This window comes from Bubalus kerabau, chromosome 2 (genome assembly GCF_029407905.1).
Source record: "Bubalus kerabau isolate K-KA32 ecotype Philippines breed swamp buffalo chromosome 2, PCC_UOA_SB_1v2, whole genome shotgun sequence".
Classification (NCBI taxonomy): domain Eukaryota; kingdom Metazoa; phylum Chordata; class Mammalia; order Artiodactyla; family Bovidae; genus Bubalus; species Bubalus kerabau.
Window position 1 is genome coordinate 198,999,620 of NC_073625.1, and position 24,487 is coordinate 199,024,106.

At 42.9% G+C, this 24,487-nt stretch overlaps 2 protein-coding genes across 5 annotated transcripts in view; one reads left to right on the forward strand and one right to left on the reverse strand.

The window, feature by feature from the left end:
• Positions 1-1,808, forward strand: part of BTD (biotinidase) — a 43,932-nt gene extending 42,124 nt beyond the window's left edge. The window contains exon 4 of the mRNA XM_055569974.1: positions 1,590-1,808. Coding sequence (XP_055425949.1) covers positions 1,590-1,619 — 30 coding nt within the window. The 3' untranslated portion in view covers positions 1,620-1,808. The remainder of the gene's footprint in view (positions 1-1,589) is intronic.
• A 16,621-nt stretch (positions 1,809-18,429) lies between these two features.
• Positions 18,430-24,487, reverse strand: part of ANKRD28 (ankyrin repeat domain 28) — a 216,289-nt gene continuing 210,231 nt past the window's right edge. For all 4 annotated transcript variants that reach the window (XM_055569970.1, XM_055569968.1, XM_055569969.1 and 1 more), the window contains one exon: positions 18,430-20,328. In XM_055569970.1, coding sequence (XP_055425945.1) covers positions 20,042-20,328 — 287 coding nt within the window. In that variant the 3' untranslated portion in view covers positions 18,430-20,041. The remainder of the gene's footprint in view (positions 20,329-24,487) is intronic.

The window sequence follows — 24,487 nt, forward strand, 5'->3', positions numbered from 1 at the left end:
GAGCTGAAGAAGTGCCGTTCTTAGGGAAGGCACAGCCACGGCCTGCCGGCAGCCTGTCTGTCCCAGCGCCTGCCGTGGCCTCTCAGGAGGAGGGTCTCCCCAGCACCCCGCCGAGAGAGCCCCGCCTGGGACCAGTACCCTCACCCCCGAAAGGGACACTGTGCCCACGAGCAGTCTCGCCCACACCCCCGTGGCAGGCACTGACATGCTCCCTATCTCTGCGGATTTGCCCGTTCTGAACAGTCTATCTAAATGGAATCACCCCCAGGTGGCCTTTCCTTCCTGCCTTCCGCCTGGTGTATCGTTTTCAAGGTTTATGCTTGTGTAACGCGTACAAGGTCTTCCTTTTTATGGTTGAATAACGTTTCACTGTATAGATGCATCGCGTTTGTTTATCCATTCATAAGTAAGTGGACTTCAGGTGGCTGCCACTTTTGGCTATTAGGAATAGTGCTGCTATGAACGTTCATGCACAAGTTTATATATGTGAACATGTGTTTTCAACTCCTTGTGTATACGCCTAGGAGAGTAATTGCTGGGTCATATGGTAGTGTTTAATTGTTTGAGGAACTGTCAAGACTGTTTTGGAGAAGGACATGGCAACCCACTCCAGTGTTCTTGCCTGGAGAATCCCAGGGACGGCAGAGCCTGGTGGGCTGCCGTCTATGGGGTCGCACAGAGTCGGACACGACTGAAGAGACTTAGCAGCAGCAGCAGCAAGACTGTTTTCCAAAGGGACTACATCATTTTACAGCCCTATTAGCAGTGTTAAAGTATTCCAATATTTTCACATTCTTGCCAGTGCTTGTTATCGTCTGTTAAAATCATAGCCGTCCCAATGGCTGTGGTTTCCGTTGTGGGTGTGATTTCGTTTCTCTCATGGCAAATAATGATACATACCTTTCTTTTCTTAATGAATAATTTTACATTTGTGGCTGTGCCGGGTCTTCGATGCTGCCTGGGCTCTTCTCTGGCTGCCGCGAGCGGGGCCTGGGCTCTTCTCTGGCTGCGGCGAGCGGGGCCTGGGCTCCTCTCTGGCTGCCGCGAGCGAGGGCTGCTCCTCGTTGCAGTGTGAGAGCTTCTGTCGCAGCGGCTTCTCTTGTTGCAGAGCCGTGAGCTCTCTGCCCTCAGGAGCTGCAGAGCGTGGGCTCAGAAGCCGCGGTTCTGGGTGGCGCTCGGGCCCCGTTGCTCTGCCACACGTGGGATCCTCCCGGACCAGGGGTCCAACGGGTGTCTCCTGCCCTGGCAGGCAGACTCCTCACCACTGAGCCACCAGGGAAGCCCTGAAGATTCTTCCAAGTGCTTATTGGCCACTTACATATCTTTTTTGAAGAAATTATTAAAATCATATGCCTCCATTCTCTCCCAGACTCCCCTCCCATCCAGGCTGCCATGTAACCCTGAGCAGAGTTCCCCGTGCTGTGCAGTAGGTCCTTGTGATGACCGTTATACATTCAGCAGCGTGTGCATGCCCATCCCGACTCCTGAACTACCCCTTCTCACCCCTCCTTGCTGGCAACTACAAGTTTGTTCTCTATGTTGGTCAGTCTCTTTCTGTTTTGTAAGTTCATTCGTGTCTTTCTTTTTAGATTCCACATACAAGGGATGTCCTACAATAGTTCTCCCCTGTCTGACTGACCGCACTCAGTGTGGCAGTCTCCGGGTCCACCCATGTTGCTGCAAATGGCATCATTTCATCCTCACGTGTGTGTGCGGCTGAATCCCTTCGCTGTTCACCTAAACTAACACATTGCTGTTGACCGGCTCTACCCGAATGCAAAATGAGAAGTCTGGAAAAAATAAAACCTTATGCCCACTTAAAAAAACTGAATTTTCTTTTTATTATTTAGTTGTAGGAGTTCTCTATTTTGAATATTAGACCCTTACCAGATAAGTGATCTGCAAATATTTTCTCCATTTGTTGGCTGTCTTTTCACTTTTTGATACTGGTTTTTGGTACACGAAAGTTTTTAATTTTGTGATGAAATTTTTAAGATGAAATCTAATTTATCTGTTTTTTTCTTAGTTGTTTGTGCTTTAGGTGTCATACCTAATCCACGGGCACAGACTTAGAGCTGTTTTCTTCTAAATATTTTCTAGCTTGAGCTCTTACATTTAGATCTAAGACCCACAGAAGTTAATTTTTGTATATGTTGTGAAGCAGGGGTCCAAATTCATTCTTTTGCAAGTGAGCATCTAGCTGTCCCAGCACCATTTGTTGAAAGAGGTTATTTTTTCCCCTTTGCATTATCTTGGTGCCTTTACGGAAATCTACTGACCATAAATGAATGGGATTATTTCTCAACTCAGTGCAGTTCCACTGATCTGTATGTCTGTTCTTAAGTGAGTACCACAGTTGACCTTATTACACTAGCCTTGTAGTAAGTTTTTAGATTGGGAAGCATGAGTCCTCTTTATTCTTCATTAAAATTGCTTTGGCTATTTTGGATCCTTTGAAGTTCCATATGAACTTTTTGGGGCCACCTTGTCAATTTTTGTCAAAAAATCACTGGAATTTTGATAGATATTTCATTAAACCTATAATTTGGGGAGTGCTGCCATTTTAATAATATTGTTTTCCAATTCATGTACACAGGATGTATTCCTATTTAGTCATTTTTAGTGTACGAATTTTATATTCCTTTTATTTTTATTCCCAAGTATTTTGGGGAATGCTATAATAAATGGAATTGTTCTTTTAAATTCATTTTAAATCATTAATTGCAAGTGTATAAAAATAGTTGATTTTTTATATTGATCTTGACTCTAGCAACCCTGCTGAACTTCACAGCACTAATAATTATCTGGCAGAGTTTTTAGGGTTTTCTCTATTAAAAGACACTTGCTCCTTGGAAGAAAAGCTATGACAAACCTAGACAGCATATTAAAAAGCAGAGACATTACTTTGCCATCAACTGACTCATTGGAAAAGACCCTGATGCTGGGAAAGATTGAAGGCAGGAGGAGAAGGGGACAACAGAGGATGAGATGGCTGGATGGCATCACCGACTCGATGGACATGAGTCTGAGTGAACTCCGGGAGTTGGTGATGGACAGGGAGGCCTGGCGTGCTGCAGTCCATGGCGTCGCCAAGAGTTGGACACGACTGAGCGACTGAACAACCACAAATATACAAGATCATGTCATCTACACATAGATTAACTTTTTCCTTTTGTATAAATACCTTCTTTATCCCCTCCCGTCTGATTGTTCTGACTGGAACCTCTAGTACAATGTTGGGTTGATGAGGTGAGACTGAACACCCTTGCCTCATTTCTGATCTTGGGGAAAAGCTTTCATTCATGCATTCATTCATCCATGTCAGCTGTGGGCTTCTCATAGTTGAAGCTTCCTTCTACTCCTAGTGTTTACTGTTTTTATCTTCAAAATTCTTTTTCTCCATTAATAGTGATAATCAAGTGTTTGCCGCTTTTATTGATATGGAGTATTACACTGACTTATTTTTATATGTTGGACATATCTTGCATTCCCGGGATAAGCCCCACTTAGTCATGGTATGTAACGTTTATTGTTGGCTGCGCTGTGTCTTTGCTGCTGCCCGCGGGCTTCCTCTAGTTACGGTGAGCGGGGCCGTTCTTACAGTGAGCGGGCTTCTCACTGCGGTGGGTTCTCTTGCTGCAGAGCATGGGCTCTGGGGGCATGGGCTTGGTTGCCCAGAAACTTGTGGGATCTTAATTCCCGGACCAGGGATCATCCCGCGTCCTCTGAATTGGCAGGCAGATTCTTTACCATCAGACTACCAGGGAAGTTCCTATATGATACTTTTTCAGCACTGGTATATTTGAGTTGATAGTATTTTTCTTTTGATGCCTTTTTGAGTCTGTATTCATAAGGGATATTCATGGTGTATGAGGGTTTCTAGACAGTGATGGATTTGATTGGACACTATTTTGTTGATAACTTTAGCATCTGTGCTCATAAAAAAGAATAGTTGTGTAGTGGTCTTACGATGCCTTTGTCTGGTTTTGGTATGAGGTTAATACCTCACAGAGCGAGGTGGAAATGTTTCCCTCGTCTGTTTTTTAAAAGAGTTTGTGAAAGCCTGGTGTTACTTCTTGAAACGTTTTGTACAGTTCACCAGTGAAGTCACCTGGTCCTGAGCGTTTCTTCATGGGGATTTTTGTTTTTTTAATTCAATGTCTTTATATAGCATAAGCCTACTCAGACTTTTCTATACTCCCACTTCTTGAGACAGTTTTGATAGTTTATCCTCCTAGGAATTTGTTCATTTAGATTAGTAGCTTTGTTGGTGTGTAATTATTCATAGTACTCTCTTATGAATTCATTTTATTTCTATGAGGTTATTAGAATTCCTCTTCTTTTCCTGATTTTCAATCTTTTTTTCTGGATCCATCTAGCTACACGTTTGTCAGTTTTTTCAGATTTCTGTAGAGGGATTGTTTTGTTGGTTTTTCTTTTTTCTTGAATGCCTACATTTATTTTCGCTCTAACTTCTCTTGTTTTCTTCCACCTGCTTTGGGTTCTGTCTGCACGTCTTTTGTCTAATATCTTAAACTGGAAGATTATAGATTTGAGACCTTTCTCCCTTTTTACTATGTTTTCAGCTAAATTCCCTTCTAAGCACTGCTTTCACTACAGTGAAGTGAAATGTTATATTTTTTCTTTCATTAATCAATATGCCAGCAAATTTGGAAAACTCAGCAGTGGCCACAGGACTGGAAAAAGTCAGCTTTCATTCAAATCCAAAAGAAGGGCAATGCCAAAGAGTGTTCAAACTACCACACAATTGCACTCATCTCACTTGCAAGCAAGGTAGTCTTCAAAATCCTTCAAGCCAGGCTTCAACAGTACCTGAACCAAAAAATTCCAGATGTACAAGCTGAATTTAGAAAAGGCAGAGGAACCAGAGATCAAATTGCCAACATCTGTTGGACCATAGAAAAAGCAAGAGTATTCCAGAAAAACATTGACTATGCCTTTGACTGTGTGGATAACAACAAACTGTGGAAAATTCTTAAAGAGATGGGAATACCAGACCACCCTACCTGCCTCCTCAGAAACCTGTATGCAGGTCAAAAAACAACAGTTAAAACTGGACATGGAACAATGGACTGGTTCAAAACTGGGAAAGGAGTACATCAAGGTTATATAGTGTCACCCTGCTTATTTAACTTACACGCAGAGTACATCATGCGAAATGCCAGGCTGGATGAAGCACAAGCTGTAATCAAGATTGCAGGGAGAAATACCAATAACCTGAGATAAGCAGATGACATCACTCTAATGGCAGAAAGCAAAGAGGAGCTAAAGAGCTTCTTGATGAAGATAAAAGAGGAGAGTGAAAAACCTGACTTAAAACTCGGCATTCAAAAGACTAAATCATGGCATCCATCTGGTCCCAACACTGAAGGGACTATGATTTTAGTCTGTCACTGTTTCCATTGTTTCCCCATCTACTTGCCATGAAGTGATGGAACCAGATGCCATGATCTGAGCTTTTTGAATGCTGAGTTTTAAGCCAAATTTTTCACTCTTCTTTTTCACTTTCATCAAGAGGCTCTTTAGCTCCTCTTCATTTTCTGCCATAAGGGTGGTATCATTTGCATATGTGAGGTTATTGCTATTTCTCCTGGCAATCTTGATTCCAGCTTGTGCTTCATCCAGCCTGGCATTTTGCATGATGTACTCTGCATATAAGTTAAATAAGCAGGGTGACAATATACAGCCTTGACGTACTCCTTTCCCAATTTGGAACCAGTCCATTGTTTCATGTCCGGTTTTAACTGTTGCTTCCTGACCTGCATACAGATTTCTCAGGAGGCAGGTCAGGTGGGCCGGTATTCCCAACTCTTGAAGAATTTTCCAGAGTTTGTCATGACCCACACAGTCAAAGGCTTTGACACAGTCAGTGAAGCAGAAGTAGATGTATTTCTGGAACTCTCTTGCTTTTTCTATGGTCCAACAGATGTTGGCAATTTGATCTCTGGTTCCTCTGCCTTTTCTAAATCCAGCTTGAACATCTGGAAGTTCTCGGTTCACATACTATTGGAGCCTAGTTTGGAGAATTTTGAGCATCACTTTGCTAGCATGTGAGATGAGTGGAATTGTGCAGTAGTTTGAACATTCTTTGGCATTGCCTTTCTTTAAGATTGGAATGAAAACTGACCTTTTCCAGGTCTGTGGTCACTGCTGAGCTTTCTAAATTTGCTGGCATCTTGAGTACAGCACTTTCACAGCATCATCTTTTAGGATTTGAAATAGCTCAGCTGGAATTCCATCACCTCCACAGCTTTGTTCGGAGATATGCTTCCTAAGGCCCACTTGACTTCACATTCCCGGATGTCTGGCTCTAGGTGAGTGATCACAGTATCATGGTTATCTGGCTCATTCAGATCTTTTTTGCATAGTTCTTCTGTATATTCTTGCCACCTCTTCTTAATATCTTCTGCTTCTGTTAGGTCCATACAGTTTCTGTCCTTTATTGTACCCATCTTTGCATGAAATGTTCCCTTGGTATCTCTAATTTTCTTGAAGAGAGATCTAGTCTTTCCCATTCTATTGCTTTCCTCTATTTCTTTGCATTGATCACTGAGGAAGGCTTTCTTATCTCTCCTTGCTATTCTTTGGAACTCTGCATTCAGATGCTTTTATCTTTCCTTTTTTCCTTTCCCTTTCAGTTCTCTTCTTTTCTCAGCTATTTGTAAGGCCTCCTCAGACAACCATTGTGCCTTTTTGCACTGCTTTTTATTGGGGATGATCTTGATCCCTGTCTCCTGTACTATATCATGAACTTCTAGCCCTAGTTCATCAGACACTCTGTCAGGTCTAATCCCTTGAATCTATTTCTCACTTCCACTGTATAATCATAAGGGATTTGATTTAGGCCATACCTGAATGGTCTAGTGGTTTTCCCTACTTTCTTAATTTAAGTCTGAATTTTGTAATAAAGAGTTCATGATCTGAGCCACAGTCAGCTCCTGGTCTTGTTTTTGTTGACTGTATAGAGCTTCTCCATCTTTGGCTGCAAAGAATATAATCAATATAATTTCGGTGTTGACCATCAGGTGATGTTCATGTGTGGAGTTGTCTCTTGTCTTGTTGGAAGAGGGTGTTTGCTATGACCATTGCGTTCTCTTGGCAAAACTCTGTTAGCCTTTGCCCTGCTTCATTTTGTATTTCAAGGCCGAACTTGCCTGTTACTCCAGGTGTTTCTTGACTTCCTACTTTTGCATTCTAGTCCCCTATGATGAAAAGGACATCTTTTTTGGTGTTAGTTCTAGAAGGTCTTGTAGGTCTTCATAGAACCATTGAACTTCAACTTCTTTGTCATTAGTGGTTGGGGCCTAGACTTGGATTACTGTGATATTGAATGGGTTGCCTTGGAAACAAGCAGAGATCATTCTGTTGTGTTTGAGACTGTACCCAAGTACTGCATTTTGGACTCTTTTGTTGACTATGAGGGCTACTCTATTTCTTCTAATGGGTTCTTGCCCACAGAAGTAGATATAATGGTCATCTGAATGACATTCGCCCGTTCCAGTCCATTGTAGTTCAGTGATTCCTAAAATGTCGATGTTCACTCTTGAATCTCCTGTTTGATCACTTCCGATTTACCTTGATTCGTGGACCTAACATTTCAGGTTCCTATGCCATATTGTTCTTTACAGCATCAGACTGTACTCCCATCACCAGTCACAGCCACAACTGGCGTTGGTTTCACTTTGGCTCCATCCCTTCATTCTTTCTGGAGTTATTTCTCCACTTTTCTCCAGTAGCCTATTGGGCACCGACTAACCTGGGGAGTTCATCTTTCAGCGTCCTATCTTTTTGCCTTTTCATGCTGGTCTTGGGGTTCTCAAGGCAAGAATACTGAAGTGGTTTTCCATCCTCTTCTTCAATGGACCACGTTTTGTCAGAGCTCTCCACCATGACCTGTCTGTCTTGGGTGGCCCTATATGGCATGGCTCATAGTTTCATTGAGTTAGACAAGGCTGTTATCCATGGGATCAGTTTGGTTAATTTTCTGTGATTATGGTTTTCATTCTGTCTGCCCTGTAATGGATAAGGATAAGGGGCTTGTGGAAGCTTCCTGATGGGAATTATAGCCGTAGGAAATGTACTTCTTACATAATGTCTCGAAGGTTGAAATGACTGCTTAGTCCAGGCGCTGAAGTGCGGCTGCTGTGTCGGCAGGTGTGGAGCGGCCTGAGTCTCGGTGTGCGTTCCCCTCTGAGCTCTTGGGCAACCGTGTGTGCTGGCAGGGAGCCATCATCGAAAAGGGATCTTTTCTTCTGAGCAGTGGGTTTCAACAGTTGGCTTAAAATATCCAGTAAGCCATGTTATCAACAAGCGTGGTGTCATCCAGACTTTCTTGTTCTATTTATGTAGCACAGGCAGAGTTATATAGCATATTGTTAAAGGCCCCAGGGTTTTCAGAATCTGAGTACTGGCTCAACGTTAGCTGCATTAAGTCAGTTCAGTTGCTCAGTCGTGTCCGACTTTTTATGATCCCATGGACTGCAGCACTCCAGGCCTCCCTGTCCACCACCAAGTCCCAGAGTTTACTCAAACTCATGTCCATTGAGTTGGTGATGCCATCCAACCGTCTTATCCTCTGTTGTGCCCTTCTCCTCCTGCCTTCAATCTTTCCCAGCATCAGGGTCTTTTCCAATGAGTCAGTTCTTCGCATCAGGTGGCCAAAGTATTGGAGTTTCAGCTTCAGCATCAGTCCTTCCAATGAACATTCAGGACTGATTTCCTTTAGGATGGACTGGTTGGATCTCCTTGCTGTTCAAGGGACTCTCAAGAGTCTTCTCCAACACCACAGTTCAAAAGCATCAATTCTTCGCTGCTCAGCTTTCTTTATAGTCCAACTCTCACATCCATACATGACTACTGGAAAAACCATAGCCTTGACTAGATGGACCTTTGTTGACAAAGTAATGTCTCTGCTTTTTAATATGCTTTCTTGGTTGATCATAATTTTCCTTCCAAGGAGTAAGCATCTTTTTGTTTCATGGCTGCATTAGCCTCTAACATTAGAGTCAGCCTGTTTTTTGAAGCTTTTAAGCCAGGCATTGAGTTCTTCTCTCTAGCTATTAAAGTCCTAGGTGGCATCACCTTCCAACAGAAGGCAGTCCCAGCTATTGTCGTTTAGTGTAGCTGACTACATCTTAGCTAGATTGACTGGATGACCTGCTGCGGGTTCTACATCTGCTTCGCCTTGCACTTGGAGTCATAGAGACGGCTTCTTTCCTTAAACCTCAGGAAGCAGCCTCTGCGGGCTTCAGCTCTTCTGCAGCTTCCTTGCTTCTCTCAGCCTTCACAGAACTGAAGAGAGCTAGGGACTTGCTCTGGTTCAGGCTTTGCTGTGAGGGAATGTGGTGGCTGGTTTCATCTTCTATCTGGACCACTCAGACTTTGTCTGTATCAGCAATAAGGCTCTTTTGCTTTCTTATCATTCATGTGTTCACTGGGGCAGCACTTTTCATTTCCTTTGAAAACTTTGCTTTTGCATTCATTTACAACTTGGCTGTTTGGTCAAGGGACCTAGCTGTGGGTCTGCTCTGGGCTATTGTTATGCCCTCCTCACTGAGAGGAATCATTTTGAGCTTTTGATTTAAAGAAAGAGGTGTGTGACTCTTCCTTTCACTTGAACACTTAGAGGCCATTTTAGGGCTAGTAACTGGTCTAATTTCAATATTGTTGTGTTTCCAGGCAGAGGGAGGCCCGAGGGAAAAAAGATGAGGAAATAAGTAGTAGACAGTCAGAACACACACATATTAAATTTGCTGTCTTAAATTGGTGTGGTTTGTGGCACCCCCAAATAATTACAATAGTAACATCAATGATCATTGATCACCATAACAAATATAATAAGAATAAAATTTGAAATTTTTGCAACAATTACCAAAATGTGACAGATATAAAGTGAGGATATGTTGTTAGAAATATGCTGCCTATAGACTTACCCAATTCAGGATTGCCACAAACCTTCACTTTGTAAAAAATGCAGTATCTGTGAAGTGCAATAAAGCAGATCCCAATAAAACAAGGTCTGCCTGTATTATACAAAATCTTTTCTCCTGTGAGCTCCTTTCCCCCTATTCCTTTGTGTTATTGTCACAAATTCACATTTTCATACATTATGTGCCCATCAACAGAGATTTATAATTATAGCTTTATATAGTTGACTTTTAAATGAGAAATAAAAATTCAAAAAAAATAGATTTGTACTGTTTTTAAAGTTTAGTTTGCTGTTATCATTACTGTTGCTCTTTATGTTTTTGTTTTTCTTAGTAACAAATAGGTAATAATAAATAGAACATCTTAATCTGTCCTTCATCTCTGAAAGACAGTTGTGCTGGATATAATGCTCGTTATGGACAGTATTTTTCTTTCAGCACCTTGACTACCACATCCCTGCCTTCTGACTCCATCAGCTCTGATGAGAAACTAGCTGTTAATGTTATTAGGATTTCTTGTACATGATGGATTACTTCTCTCTTTCTGCTTTCAAGATGCTTGTTTTGTCTTTAGACAGTTTGATTATAATGTGTATAGGCTAGATCTCTTTGAGTTTATATTCTTCTTGGGGTTCTTTGAGCTTTTTGAGTTTGTAGATTAGCATTTTTGAAATTAAGTTTCAGCCATTATTTCTTCAAATATTCTGCCTCCTTTTCTTTCTCTTCTCTTTCTGGGACTTCCCTTGTGTGCATGTTGCTATGTTTATTGGGATCTCACAGGTCTCTGAGGCTATGATCACTTTTCATTTTTCCCCCTTTTCTCCTCAAGACTAGGAATTGACCTATCCTCACACCCACTGGTTCTTCTGTCTCCTGAGATCTAAAATTGAGTCCCTCTAGTCAAGTTACTGTAATTTCCAAATACAGAACTTCCATCTGCTTTTAAAAATATTATCTCTATTCTCTCTTTAGTGAGGTATTTTTTTTAAAACCTTTAATTCTTTAGACATGGTTTTCTCTAGCTCCTTGAACATGTTTAAAATAAATGGTTTAGCTTCTTTGTCTAGTGAACCCAATGTCTCAGCTTCTTCAAGGATCATTTCTATTGATTGTTTTTCCTGTGTAGGGGTATTACGTTCTTTCTCGGCATATCTCAACCTTTTGTTGAAAATTGGGCTTTTAAAATAATATAACATGGCAATTCTGGAAATCAGATTCACCCCCTCCCCAGAGTTTGCTGTTACTGCTGCTTGTTACGGTTGCTTAGTGACTTTTCTGAACATGTTCTGTAAAGTCTGTGTTTTTGCATTGTGGACAGCGACGTCTCTACTCATTTAGCTTAGCAGTCAGCTAATAATTGGACAGAGGTTTCCTTAAACATCTGGGACCAAAAGAATTCCCTGGTCTTTGCCAAAGGGCTGTGTCTATAAGGGCACATCTTCAAAATGCAGCTTGGCAGTTGAAAATTGGCTTTCACTTCCTGTTTGTGCAGAGCTTCAAAATTAGGCACAGGTAAGAATTTAGGGTAGCCTCGGTCTTATACAAGAAGGCACACAGGTTCATGTGTGTGTGTGGCATTCTAGATTTCTTTTCAAAACTCTTATGGACATCTCTTCTCCTAGCTTTTCTTTTTAAGCTTTTGGTTATCTGTTGCTTGCCTCAGCTCTTATCCACCTCTGAAGGTAAGGGCAACATTAAAACTCTTGCCTGGTGCTGGGAAAACAGGAGAGCTACATGTGAAAGAATGAAACTAGAACATTCTCTAACTCCATACACAAAAATAAGCTCAAAATGAATTAAAGACCTAAAGGTAAGAGCGGATACTATGAAACTCCTAGAGGAAAGCAGGCAGGACACTCTGACATAAATCAGAGCAAGATCTTTTTGGATCTGTCATCTACAGCAATGGGATACAAGCAAAAATAAGCAAATGGGACCTAGTTAAAAAGTTTTTACACAGCAAAGGAAACTATAAACAAAATGAAAACACAATCTATGGATGGGGAGAAAATATCTGCAAACAATTGAACCAACAAGGGCTTACTTTCTGAAGTGTACAGCTCATGGAGTTCAATGTCAAAAACCAACCAACCTAATAAAAATGTGTACAAGATCTAAACAGACATTTTTCCAAAGAAGACATACAGATGACCAGTGGGCACATGAAAAGATGCTCAGCACCACTAATTTTTAGGGAAATGCAAATCAAAACTATAATGAGGTTATTACCTCATGCCAGCCAGAATGGTCATCATTAAAAAGTCTACAGATAATAAATGCTGGAGGGCGTGTGCAGGAAACAGAACTGTCCTGCAGTGTCGGTGGGAATGTAAATTGATGTGGCCACTATGGAGAACAATATAGAGGTTCCTTAAAAAACTAAAAATAGAGCTGCCATATGATCCTGCAAGCCCACTCCTGGGCATATATCCAGAGAAAGCCTTAATTTGAAAAGATACATGAACTCCAATGTTCATTGCAGCACTATTTACAATTGCCAAGACATGGAAGCAACCTATACAACCAAGACACGGGATCAAGACATGGAAGCAAACTATCCATTGACAGATGAATGCATAAAGATGTGGGGGTATGTATACATACACAGACATACACACAACGGAGTATTTACTCAGCCATGAAAATAATGAAATAATGCCACTTGCAGCAACATCAGTGGATGGACCTAGAGATTATCATAGTAAGTGAAGTAAGCCAGACAAAGAAAGGCAAATTATCATAGGGTATCACTTGCCATATGGAAACTTAAAAAAAAAAAAGATACAAATGAACTTACAAACATAAAGAGACAGATGTAGAAAATAAGCTTATAGTTACCAAAAGGGAGAGGGGAGGGGAGGGATAAATTAGGAGCTTGAGATGAACATATATCACTAGTAGAATTGATGCTTTTGAACTGTGGTGTTGGAGAAGACTCTTGAGAGTCCCTTGGACTGCAAGGAGATCCAACCAGTCCATTCTGAAGGAGATCAGCCCTGGGATTTCTTTGGAAGGAATGACGCTAAAGCTGAAACTCCAGTACTTTGGCCACGTCATGCGACGAGTTGACTCATTGGAAAAGACTCTGATGCTGGGAGGGATTGCGGGCAGGAGGAGAAGGGGACGACAGAGGATGAGATGGCTGGATGGCATCCCTGACTCGATGGACGTGAGTCTCAGTGAACTCCGAGAGTTGGTGATGGACAGGGAGGCCTGGCGTGCTGTGATTCATGGGGTCGCAAAGAGTCGGACACGACTGAGCGACTGAACTGAACTGAACTGATACATAAAGTAGATAACCAACAAGGAGCTACTGTATAGCACAGGGAGCTATACTCAATATTTTATAATAACCTGTAAGAGAAAAGAATCTGAGAAAGGATATCTGTTTATGTGTGTATGTGTAACTGATCAATTTGCTGTATGCCTGAGACTAACACAATACTGTAAATCAAATGTATTTCAATTAAAAAAATTCCCCCGAAATTCTTTCCTGTAATTGTTTTCAACAAGTCTCTCTTCAGGGAAAATCACTTTCACAGTGGGTCAACTTTGAGTTTGCTCAGCTGCTGACAACACGGTAAGTGGGATCTTCCAGGGAACCATCAGGCAGCGAAAATGATGGCAGTTCTCGGGAGTGAGGCTTTGAAAGGGCTCTCGTTTTGCTGTGCTCCTTCCCTGGGTGGCTGGCTGCACCGGGAACGTGGGCTTGGTTGTCAAGGCTCCCCCAGAGCTGGAATGAGAAATGCAACTAGAGCAAGTTGTAACACCACGAAGGTCACCGATCTCAGTGGTCCTTGCTGTTTTCACTGACATCACTTGGCAAACGCTTTTGGACCATTAGCAACGTCCTAGGTCCTACTCCCACCTAACTCCTTCTCACCTAACTGTAGGCAACCAGGGGCATTTCTCCCCATGCCCCTACACTCACAAGCACCTAGAATGTGAGGAGACAAAGTCCTTCTCCAGACACCCCCTTTCCTTGAATTCTCTTCATTCACATTCTGTCATTTATATCATGAATATCGTATCATGAATATCAGAACCACAAGAAAGCGCTCTCTAGGATACTGGATCCTACCATCTTTGGGCAGGCACAATGAGGGTTCAAGACCATGTCGAGTGCAAAATTTCCTGTGAACGTGAAAATGCATTGTTTCTACTAGGTCTGAGGCAATGCAACTCACAGTGCTCCGCTGTTACCAGAAGCGAACCAGCTCTCCATGTTCGGGCGGAGGGTGGTGAACTTTACCGGAAAGCCTGTTTTAGAGCTTAGTGCTCACCTAACCTCAGTCATTGGGCCATGTTCATTTCTAGCTAAAGATTTAAGCGAGTTACATGTCACAGACTAGGGGTGGTGGAGCCAACAGGCATCTAAGAAACACTTTCGATTAAACCAGATCCCCTCTCTTTAAATGCCAACTGATGCTTGGGTTAAGCTATGACATGCTTTGGGCTTTCCTGGTGGCTTGGATGGCATGGATTCTGCCTGCAGTGCAGGAGACTGCGGTTCAATCCCTGGGTTAGGAGGATCCCCTGGAGAAGGGAATGGCTACCCACTCCAGTATTCTTGCCTGGAGAATTCCGTGGACAGACGAGCCTGGCGGGCTACAGTCCATGGGGTCATGAAGAATCAGACACGACTGAGTGACTAATACTTTCACATGCTTTGGGGTTAGTTAAACCTTAGGTTTGCTTTTGGGGATTAGGTTGCCATCCTTGTCTATGCTTTTCCTGCTTTTATTAATTTCTTACTTCAACATTCTTCCACTTTCTCAGCAAAATCTTATGGCATCTCACATCAAAAATTGTATGATTCTTGAGTGCATAAATGGGAGTCTTTTAAATCAAGGATTTTCCCCAACTACCAAATATCACAAATCTTTCTCTGTGGAACAATCACCTTTGACATCCCTCTTGCTTCCCCGACTAAAATGTATGCTTCTTGGCGGCAGCAAATTTATCCCTGGCATAGCTCCAGGCTTTAAGACAGTGCGTGCTGCACAGTATGGACTCAAAAAATGTTTGCTGAAGGCCTTAAAATCGAAAACGCAATTTTTCTTTAGGTTGAGAGAAGGGCACAGAGGAAGAAGTTTTTTAAGATCAAATCAAAATCATGGCTTTTCAGATTAAGGAACTGCCACACCTCAGCCTGTATTTCAAACCTAATCAAGAAAGAAGGCAGGTAAGAATCAAAGGGAAGAGGGGTACAACACTCTCTGGGAAATGAGAAGTAACACAGACCAAGGAAGGCAGAGAAATGGGGACTTACACGAGTGCTGGAGACGAGCTGAGGACGAGAGCTAGCTAGTGGAGAGCTGGAGCGAATGGTCACAATCAGACACGGGAGGGGAATGGCACGGCATTGAAATCCAACCCCTACCCTATCAGTTCAACACTACCAGGGAAGAACTTTCCAACTCCAAATTAATTTCTGCAGCCCCCTTTTTAATATCTGAACCTCCTACACCAGAAGGGGAACCACAAGAAGGGAAGGAGCAGGCAGAAAGCAAAGACTGGGAGGCATGTCCACGGATAAACCTAAAACAATGGCAAGATGGTGTGGCCCATCGCTTCAGGGCTAAGTTCATTGTGAACTGAACTCAAATTCTTCTTCTCCGACAAGCAGCGCCAACCGCCCCATCTCGCTGAGGCTGGACTCGGCAGTGACCAATCAGCCACCGTGACGCAGAGGCGTGACTCGCCGAGGCTGGACTCGGCAGTAGCCGACCAGCCACCGTGACGCAGAGGCGTGACCCGGGCGTGCGGAGGGCAGGCTTGCCTTCTTGTGCTCGGGTCACAGGAACACAGAGCGAGGCAGATGGAGCCCAGTTCACAACGTGGCCAAGTCCAGCCAGGCTCCCGCTTGAGCATCACCCAGCCAAGCCCGCCAGCTACCTGCAGAGGCACAAGTGAGGATGTTAGCTTGACAAGACTTGAAGCAGCAGTAGCAACAGAAACACGAGCAGCTGTCCTTCTCTGAGGCTGTACCGGGAGGACACACTCTAGTAACACTCCGCCTTGTCTGCACTATGCCCAGAGCCTAGCACAGTTCTTGCTTGGCACACGGCAGGTGTTGCGGCACCTGTGTTCCTTCTCAAACTCGTGACCTGGGATAATAAAGCTGAAAGGAACCGACCTCATTTAGTGGCCAAGCATACGGTCCAGTTTCAAAATGGCCAATTTCAACAAGGACTAGAAAGTGTTATCAGAGGTCATCAGGTGACCGAACACCAAGGGTGGGAACAACTGCCTGGATGTGAACCTAGGCCCTAATGAATTATGGGCCAAACAAGCTCAGGCAGAATTCAGCTCACCTTTCTGCCTGATTCCTCCTGTGTTAAATGGTGCTATGAATAGGAGCTACCTCATAGGACAGTTGTGTGGATTAAGAGACAGATTTCAAGTACTTACAACCTTGCCTGGCGCATGACAAACACTGTGTATGCACTTTGTTACTATTATCAGCGTTAAGACGATTTGGCAAAGGTATTCAAGTCTTCCTGGCCTGCTCCTCCCATCGCTTATTTATATCTACTTGCTCTCACTTCCATCTAATCTCTGTGTATAATAAATACTTCTGTAGGTTTACATGCTAAGAGCTGATATCCATTCCATCCACCTCCCCTCCACCAAGCATTTTAAGAACTGCTGATTCTGTTCTCACTCAGGCTATCATCTGCCCCTTCTCCACCTGCTCAAATCAGATTTGTTCCTCAATGTTCTGCCTAAATACCACCTCTTCCAAGAAGTCTGTTCTCGTCACCCTTCCCACAGGGATCGTGTTGTAGTCCTCACTTGCTTCGGTTAGCAGTCTATCAATTACACTTTCACTTTCCACTTTTAGGCACATACCTTCCATGATGAAACTATGAGCTCCAAGAGGACCAGACCCCAATTTTGAGGCTCATTTTCTGTCCACTGCCAAGCATGTAACAGGCAAGCAGTAAGTATTTGTTGAATAACTGTATTTAAAATGCTTGTTTAGAAAGGTTCATCTAAATTCTAAAACAGCTTTATTGAAAATTCAGTAAGTTAGTAAAGAAAGGTAAAAACCAGTTACAGTTCAACACTAGTCAGATATTTTAAGGGAAAAAGAAGGTTGCACGTGAAAGACACTTGATTTATTGCATTAAAAAACTTTATTTAAAAGGTCCGATATAAGCCAAATTAAACCCCAAACCAACAGTTATACTTAGACAGCTCCTGAACTAAACGGTACTGTTTGTGTGTCTTGTTAAAGGAGGTTATTTGCTATTATCACCACTGCCCTAAAAGTAGTTCCAGAGCAGAAGCTGGTATTATAATACACATCAGATACTTCAGATGTCATCTTCCATGCAGAAGTTAAAAAAGCAAACAGGCTTTTCTATTCTGTGTGAGTATAAAAACCATTACAGAATAGGGCCTGGACGCCTTTGATGCACAAGGTTTAACTATAAAGGAACTCGCGGGTGCTGTGTCCCTTCAAGCAGTCCGCTGGTTCCCTCCAACAATACCAGTGCTGTTCCAACATGGTTCAGAACGATGCTTTGGGATTTCCCCTCATCTGGTGCTAACCAAAGGAAGCGGCTGATCAAGCTAGGGGACAGCCCATCACAAAATGAGATCATAAAGCAATGGAACAGCTTCCCTGGTGGGCCAGTGATCGGAAGACCCACTTTACAAGTATTCCTAGTCACGGCATCATGTACGTAAAATGATGCAAGCTCTGAATTCTGGTGCGTGTGAGGATAAATTAAGAACAGCTTGTTACTTTATAGCTACACCTTGAGTTTCATCAGAGGCAGTAAATCTAACAGTGTGTCTAATGAGTCCTTCTGGAAATGGCTTCAGCAGATGAGTCCAGCAGCCTGCAAAAGAGAAGAGGGCATGTGTCATCCTGCCGAGGTTCTCCGTGTTCTCTTGGAGGACGGACCCGGGGCCCAAGGACCTAAGTTCCCGGGAAGGAGGGAGGCTCAGTCCCACCTAAGGAAGACCTTTCTAACGGCTGGAGCTGCTCAGCAACTGAGTGGACTGCCCGGGGAGGTAGAGTCACTGCAAATGTCAGGGTGGGAGCGCCACCCTGGTCCAAGGGGCTCCCGCGTTCGTTAAGAGGCTAGACTGGATGAACCTCAGGTCTCTTTCAATTCTGAGACTCTAGGAAATTCCCTCAGGGAATTCAGAAGAGAATTCCTAAAAGGAAAGAGAAAGTACACATATGTATACTTTTAGAATCCTCTTGAGTTTTTTTCCTTTTTTTCAAAAGGTACAAAAGAAAATGTAATCTGCTGTCTTTAAAATGCATGTAACACCTTCCTGCCACTAATAATTAGGAAGGGTTCATTATGACTTCTTTATACTATAAAGAAAAGATGGACAATTACATTTATAATTTCTGTAAATATTTTAGAAAAAATGCTTAAAATCTAGTAGTCAATGCCCTAGAAACTTTATAGATTTTTAAGTAATATGCACAGATACAAATACATTATGCATTAAATACAACTCACATCTGTGTTTTATTATACTCTAAAATATACAGGAATCTTGATGTACTGAAAGAGTGCAAGTAAATACAGTATTCAAGCAGTCACTATTTCTATTTACATGCTCATTAATTCTTCAAAAACCCACAAAATTATCAAATAGATCAAAATACTGTTCTGTGTTTTCACACTTTATATTCAGAAAAACCAGCTGATAATTTACAATGTCATAAAGTTTCCAGTTTCACGATACAAAAAGAATAAAATCAAATTGGGAATCACTTTGTGAAAATTTATGGAACCCTACCCCAACCTGGAAGACCCCCTAGGTGACTGAACTCATGTTCACTGGGAAGGCGGCAGTCAGTGACAGCACATAACCTGCCATCTGCAAGCCAGCGTCAGCCTTCCCCGCCTCCTGTTATGTGAAAGGCAGGCTTCCAATCTGGTTGGCAGTCGCTTCTTTCCCTAAACAGTAGCATGTTATAAACACGCTACTTTAAATGTGAATAAGACCTAAAGGCTTTAGTATTTTAAACCTTGCCCAGTACAGAAGTGCCTCCCAAGAGACCTGACGATGTTAACTTATGAGTAGCAAGGGAGTTTTTCTTTTTGATTCTTCACTAAACAATGACAACAAAAATACCCTAACCCACTGTGGAGGCACGGGGTGACACAAAGATGACGCAAGTGTACCATCCAAGTAGTGAGGCTGAAAACGCCACTCCCCGGGACCACGCGGCTGCAACAGGGTGAAAATCATCCACTTCCTGATTTTATGAAATTTCCTTCTTTGAGGAAATTCTTTACATTTTCAAACAAAAATAGTTCAGTTTTAAACCTAAACCATTCAAAACCCGGCAATCAACAGTCTGACCCCAATCTATCATGTGTCTACATCACAAATATTTTCACCCTGACTGCACCCAGTCAGCTGGTTTTCAATTCTAATATTATAAAAGTTGGAATTTTAAAATTTTTATGTAAAAAAAAAAAATGTAAAAATACATCTGCTTTCTCTCATGGTTTAATACATATTAGAAGGCTTTCAGATGTTTTCTTTTAAAAAAAAAAAATCAACATTGAAAACCAAATCTCAGCTTCATTTTCCGAAATATTGAAGTTTGGTTTGGATAATGTCTAGTTTCACCCGCTCCAGTTTCCGCAAAGTGGTGCTCTACTAAAACCCGAGTTATTTGGTCCTTTGGCAATTTGCTGTGCACATCATGCCTATTGTACCAAACTTTTATTGCCCTTAAATTTAGTTGTAGTTTTATTGATAAAATTGAAATCTAGTGTCCTTATCTCTTCTTTCACGATAGTGTTGCTCGTGTGAGCAGATTACGGTGCAGTGTCCCAAATAACTCCCGGCACTGCAAACCTGAAGCCCACAGCTTCACAAGGCTCTGTGCCATCAAGTGTTCCCCTCTGCTCAAGTCCGTTTCAAGACCCTAGAAGTTCCTTCCGTAAAACGTGCCTTTACAACTCTTCTTCCTAATGTGATCATATTTCTTCTGTGTGCGCACTCTGCCATCTCTCTTAGGTTGCATTTGTATGTGAGTAAGAAAGTGCCTTTTTCCTGAAAAAGCACAGTGTGAAGCCTCCCCGGGTCTCTGGCTCAGCCGGTCAGTAGGTCTCTGAATCGGAGTCATTGAGCTCGTCCACATCCGTGTATAGGTACTCCTGCTCCCCGCCGATGTTGTTGAAGCTACAGTAGGAGCTGGGTTCATTTCTCATGATGGGCAAGGCTTCGAAGCTGACAGTTTTCGAGGTGTTGGTGTAACGGTTAATGGCATTGAACGTCAGGGATGATAAAGGGCTACTTGACGAGATAGGCATCATGGTGGCCAGAATGAGAGCGAGGCAGTCCGCAACGTCCTTGTTGGGAGCACAGGCCAAAGCTGGGGTATAGCCTGGAATTAAAAACAAGTTTAAAAATCACTCATCCTGAGACTCATTTCACTAAAGAAAGGCAGTAAACCTACTCTGGTCTTCAACCTCAGACATATTTTAAATTACTTGGCTTATATAATAAGCTGGCTTAATTAGAATGATTCAGAACTTTGTAATAAATAGTAAAAGAAGAAAGTCATAGAAACCTAGGGTGGGAGGAGACCTAACAGACTACAGAGGAAGCTGAGGTCCCAGATGGATGATTCCTCCACTATCTCACAACTTACCTGCATCCATCCAAGTTCCCAGATGCTATCAGGCTAGAATAAGGGGGGAAAAGTCTGGTAAAACTTCATTCAGAATGGTGGGGGAGTTTGACCATTAATTTGTAGTTCTGTAGGGAAGGACTTACATGCTGAGAAACCTAAATGTGCACAGATTTGTGAATGAGGCTCTGAGCTGGTGCTCAAAATATGCATGTTCAATGAAAACACATGGCCACCATTTAACTTCTTTTGGGGTCATAGTCCACTGAGAAAAACATAAATCCAACCCTGAGAAAACCTGGATGGATGCAGATAAGTTATGAGATAGTGGAGGAATCATCCATCTGGGACCTGTTTCCTCTGTAGTCTGTTACGTTTAAAGCTCCTAAATCAAACAAATGTTTCCTTTGTATATGTTCCCTTCTTCAGCACAAGACTGACTTTAAATGCTGGGCTGGATGAATCACAAGCTGGAATCAAGACTGCCATGAGAAATATCAACAACCTGAGATATGCAGATGACACCAACCAAATGGCAGAAAGTGAAGAGAAACTAAAGAGCCTCTTGATGAGAGTGAAAGAGGAGAGTGAAAAACCTGGCTTAACACTCAACATTTAGAAAACTAAGATCATGACATCCAGTCCCATCACGACAAACAGATGGGGGGAAAGGAAAACAGTGACAGACTATTTTCTTGGCTCCAAAATCACTGAGAATGGTGACTGCAGCCATGAAAGTCAAAGATGCTTGCGCCCTGGGAGGAAAGCTATGACAAACCTAGACAGTGTATTGAAAAGCAGAGACATCACAGGGTCCATCTAGTCAAAGCTATGGTTCTTCCAATAGTCATGTACCATAAAGAGAGTTGAACCATAAAGAAGGTTGAGTGCTGAAGAATTGATGCTTTCAAACTGTGGTGCTGGAGAAGACTCTTGAGAGCCCCTTGGACAGCAAGGACATCAAACCAGTCAGTCAATCCTAAAGGAAACCAACCCTGAATATTCACTGGACGGACTGATGCTAAAGTTGAAGCCCCAGTACTTTGCCCACCTGATGTGAAGAGCTAACTTGCTAGAAAAGACCCTGATGCTGAGAAAGACTGAAGGCAAAAGTAGAAGGGGGTGGCAGAGGATGGACATGAATTTGAGCAAACTCTGGGAGACAGTGGTGGACAGGGAAATCTACTGTGCTGCAGTCCATGAGGTCACAAAGGGTCATAGCTGTTTATAATAGCCAGGACATGGAAGCAACCTAGATGTCCATCAGCAGATGAATGGATAAGAAAGCTATGGTACATATACACAATGGGGTATTACTCAGCCATTAAAAAGAATACATTTGAATCAGTTCTAATGAGGTGGATGAAACTGGAGCCTATTATACAGAGTGAAGTAAGCCAGAAAGAAAAACACCAATATAGTATACTAATGCATATATATGGAATTTAGAAAGATGGTAACAATAACCCTGTATACGAGATAGCAAAAGAGACACTGATGTATAGAACAGTCTTTTGGACTCTGTGGGAGAGGGAGAGGGTGGGATGATTTGAGAGAATGGCATTGAAACATGTATAATATCATATATGAAACGAGTCGCCAGTCCAGGTTTGATGCGCGATACTGGATGCTTGGGGCTGGTGCACTGGGACGACCCAGAGGGGATGGTACAGGGAGGGAGGAGGGAGAAGGGTTCAGGATGGGGAACACATGTATACCTGTGGCGGATTCATTTTGATATATGGCAAAACCAATACAATATTGTAAAGTTTAAAAAAAAAAAAAAAAAAAAAGAGTCTTAGCGACTGAACAATACCACCACAACAAAGTATCTGTGCAACAAACTGGAAACACTTGGCTGGGTCAGGAAAGACGACAGTGAAAATACAGAGTCTAATTAAATCATCAACCTCTCTTGTTACTGGAGCAATTTATAACTGGATCATTAATCTGAAGGTTAGAATTAATTACAAAATAAGATGGGTACTTACTATGACTTGCCAACTTTGGACCCTGATTACTATCTCATATTGCAAAGTATGCAAGAAGACATCAGGTCACAGGAGACCTTCATTGTCATCTGTTTATTATGCTTTCCATATGGAAAAGCGATATAAAACCTTGAAAATGACCAACAAAGATCGTCTATTGGCTATTTGATGTACAGCCTCATAATGTGACCAAATATCTTCTATAGGTTAGCAATTTAGGCTCTTCATTTTAATCTATATTGCTTCTTATTTCCAGAAATATAATTTGCTGACAGTGAAAGTTTCTTTTAAATTAGGTGAGACTGAATTTATCTTAGTGGGTGGTACCACTCACTTCTATGGATTTCATGACTGTATTAAACTAACAATTCCCAAATTTCTATGTCCAACCTAGATCTTGCTGACTTTGGGCTCCAGGTCCATATGTCTATATCCAATTACTCACCTGGAGTTGCCAGTGAACTTTTCTCATGTTCCTAAGTGAACCCAGCTCTTCCTCCTACATTCTCATCTTAAACAATGGCCTCCCCTCCCCTGCCCACATCACTCCATGCCAGACTGCAGGCTACGTCTTCCCTCCCCAGGCTCTGATGAATGCCCTTTTGATGGGATTCACTGGAGCCTGGGGAGGGAAGAAACATCAACGTTCTTTCATCTGCAACATCTCTGCCGTACTCTGCCCACTGCGTCCTCCCACCCTGACTGTGAACTTGTTACCTAGTCTGACACAAAGATCCTTTGCCACTTGACCTAAGAGACTCTGCTGCTGCTGCTAAGTCGCTTCAGTCGTGTCCGACTCTGTGCGACCCCATAGATGGCAGCCCACCAGGCCCCGCCGTCCCTGGGATTCTCCAGGCAAGAACACTGGAGTGGGTTGCCATTTCCTTCTCCAATGCAGGAAAGTGAAAAGTGAAAGTGAAGTCGCTCAGTCGTGTCCGACTCTTAGCGACCCCATGGACTGCAGCCCACCAGGCCCCGCCGTCCCTGGGATTTTCCAGGCAAGAGTACTGGAGTGGGGTGCCATTGCCTTCTCCCAAGAGACTCTGGTGTGGTGTAACTTAGTACTCATGCTGCCCTGCATTGTATCTCTATTAAATATGCCACTCTCTCAGCTTAGAAAGTTTTCTCCCATATTTTCACTTGTCCTTTGGATTCTGGCTCAGAAGGCACTTTGGCGGGGGATACCTTCCCTGACATCTCTCACGGCATTCTAGGTTTATTCTAACTGAACTGCTTCAAGGGCCTTCTGACAGCCTGTTTCTTCTCACTGTTGTTCAAGGCAGTAGGCTGTCCTGGACCCTACAGTGTGTCTGCAGGACTCAGCACACTGCTCAGCACACCATCACCTACACACACCCGCTGAGCTCGATGTGGCCAGGGGCTCTTCTAACCACTCAAAACAGATCTGTGCGCACAGACTCCTGCCCTCATATGTTAGAAGATACACTATGTGGAAAGAAGGAAAAGGAAGGAATAGAGCAATGTAATGAGAACTGAGAATGCAATGGGGGTGATCAGCAGGCTGTAGTATAAGAAGGGTAGTCGGGATGGGATTCACTGAATAGATGACACTTGAGCTAAGACTGGAAACAGGTGAAGGGTTTAGTCAAAGACCACTGAGGGCAGAGTGTTGGAAGCCGGAAGAAAGATGATGATGCACGTCCACCATCATGTACATGGTGTGAGGAGCCGGCGTGGCAGAACTGGACAAGGGGGGAAGATGAGGAGACAAGCGGGAGTGGTAACAGAAAGAGCTGACCCAGTCGGCCCCGAGAGATCATCTAAGGACTATCAGTAAACTGAGATGCGGATGAGCAGCATCTCCCCACATACTTCTCTGGCTTCAGTGCTGGGCTTCTCACAGCAGTGGGTGCTCTTACTGTGGAGCACAGCCCTACAGCACTCAGGCTTCAGGAGTTGCG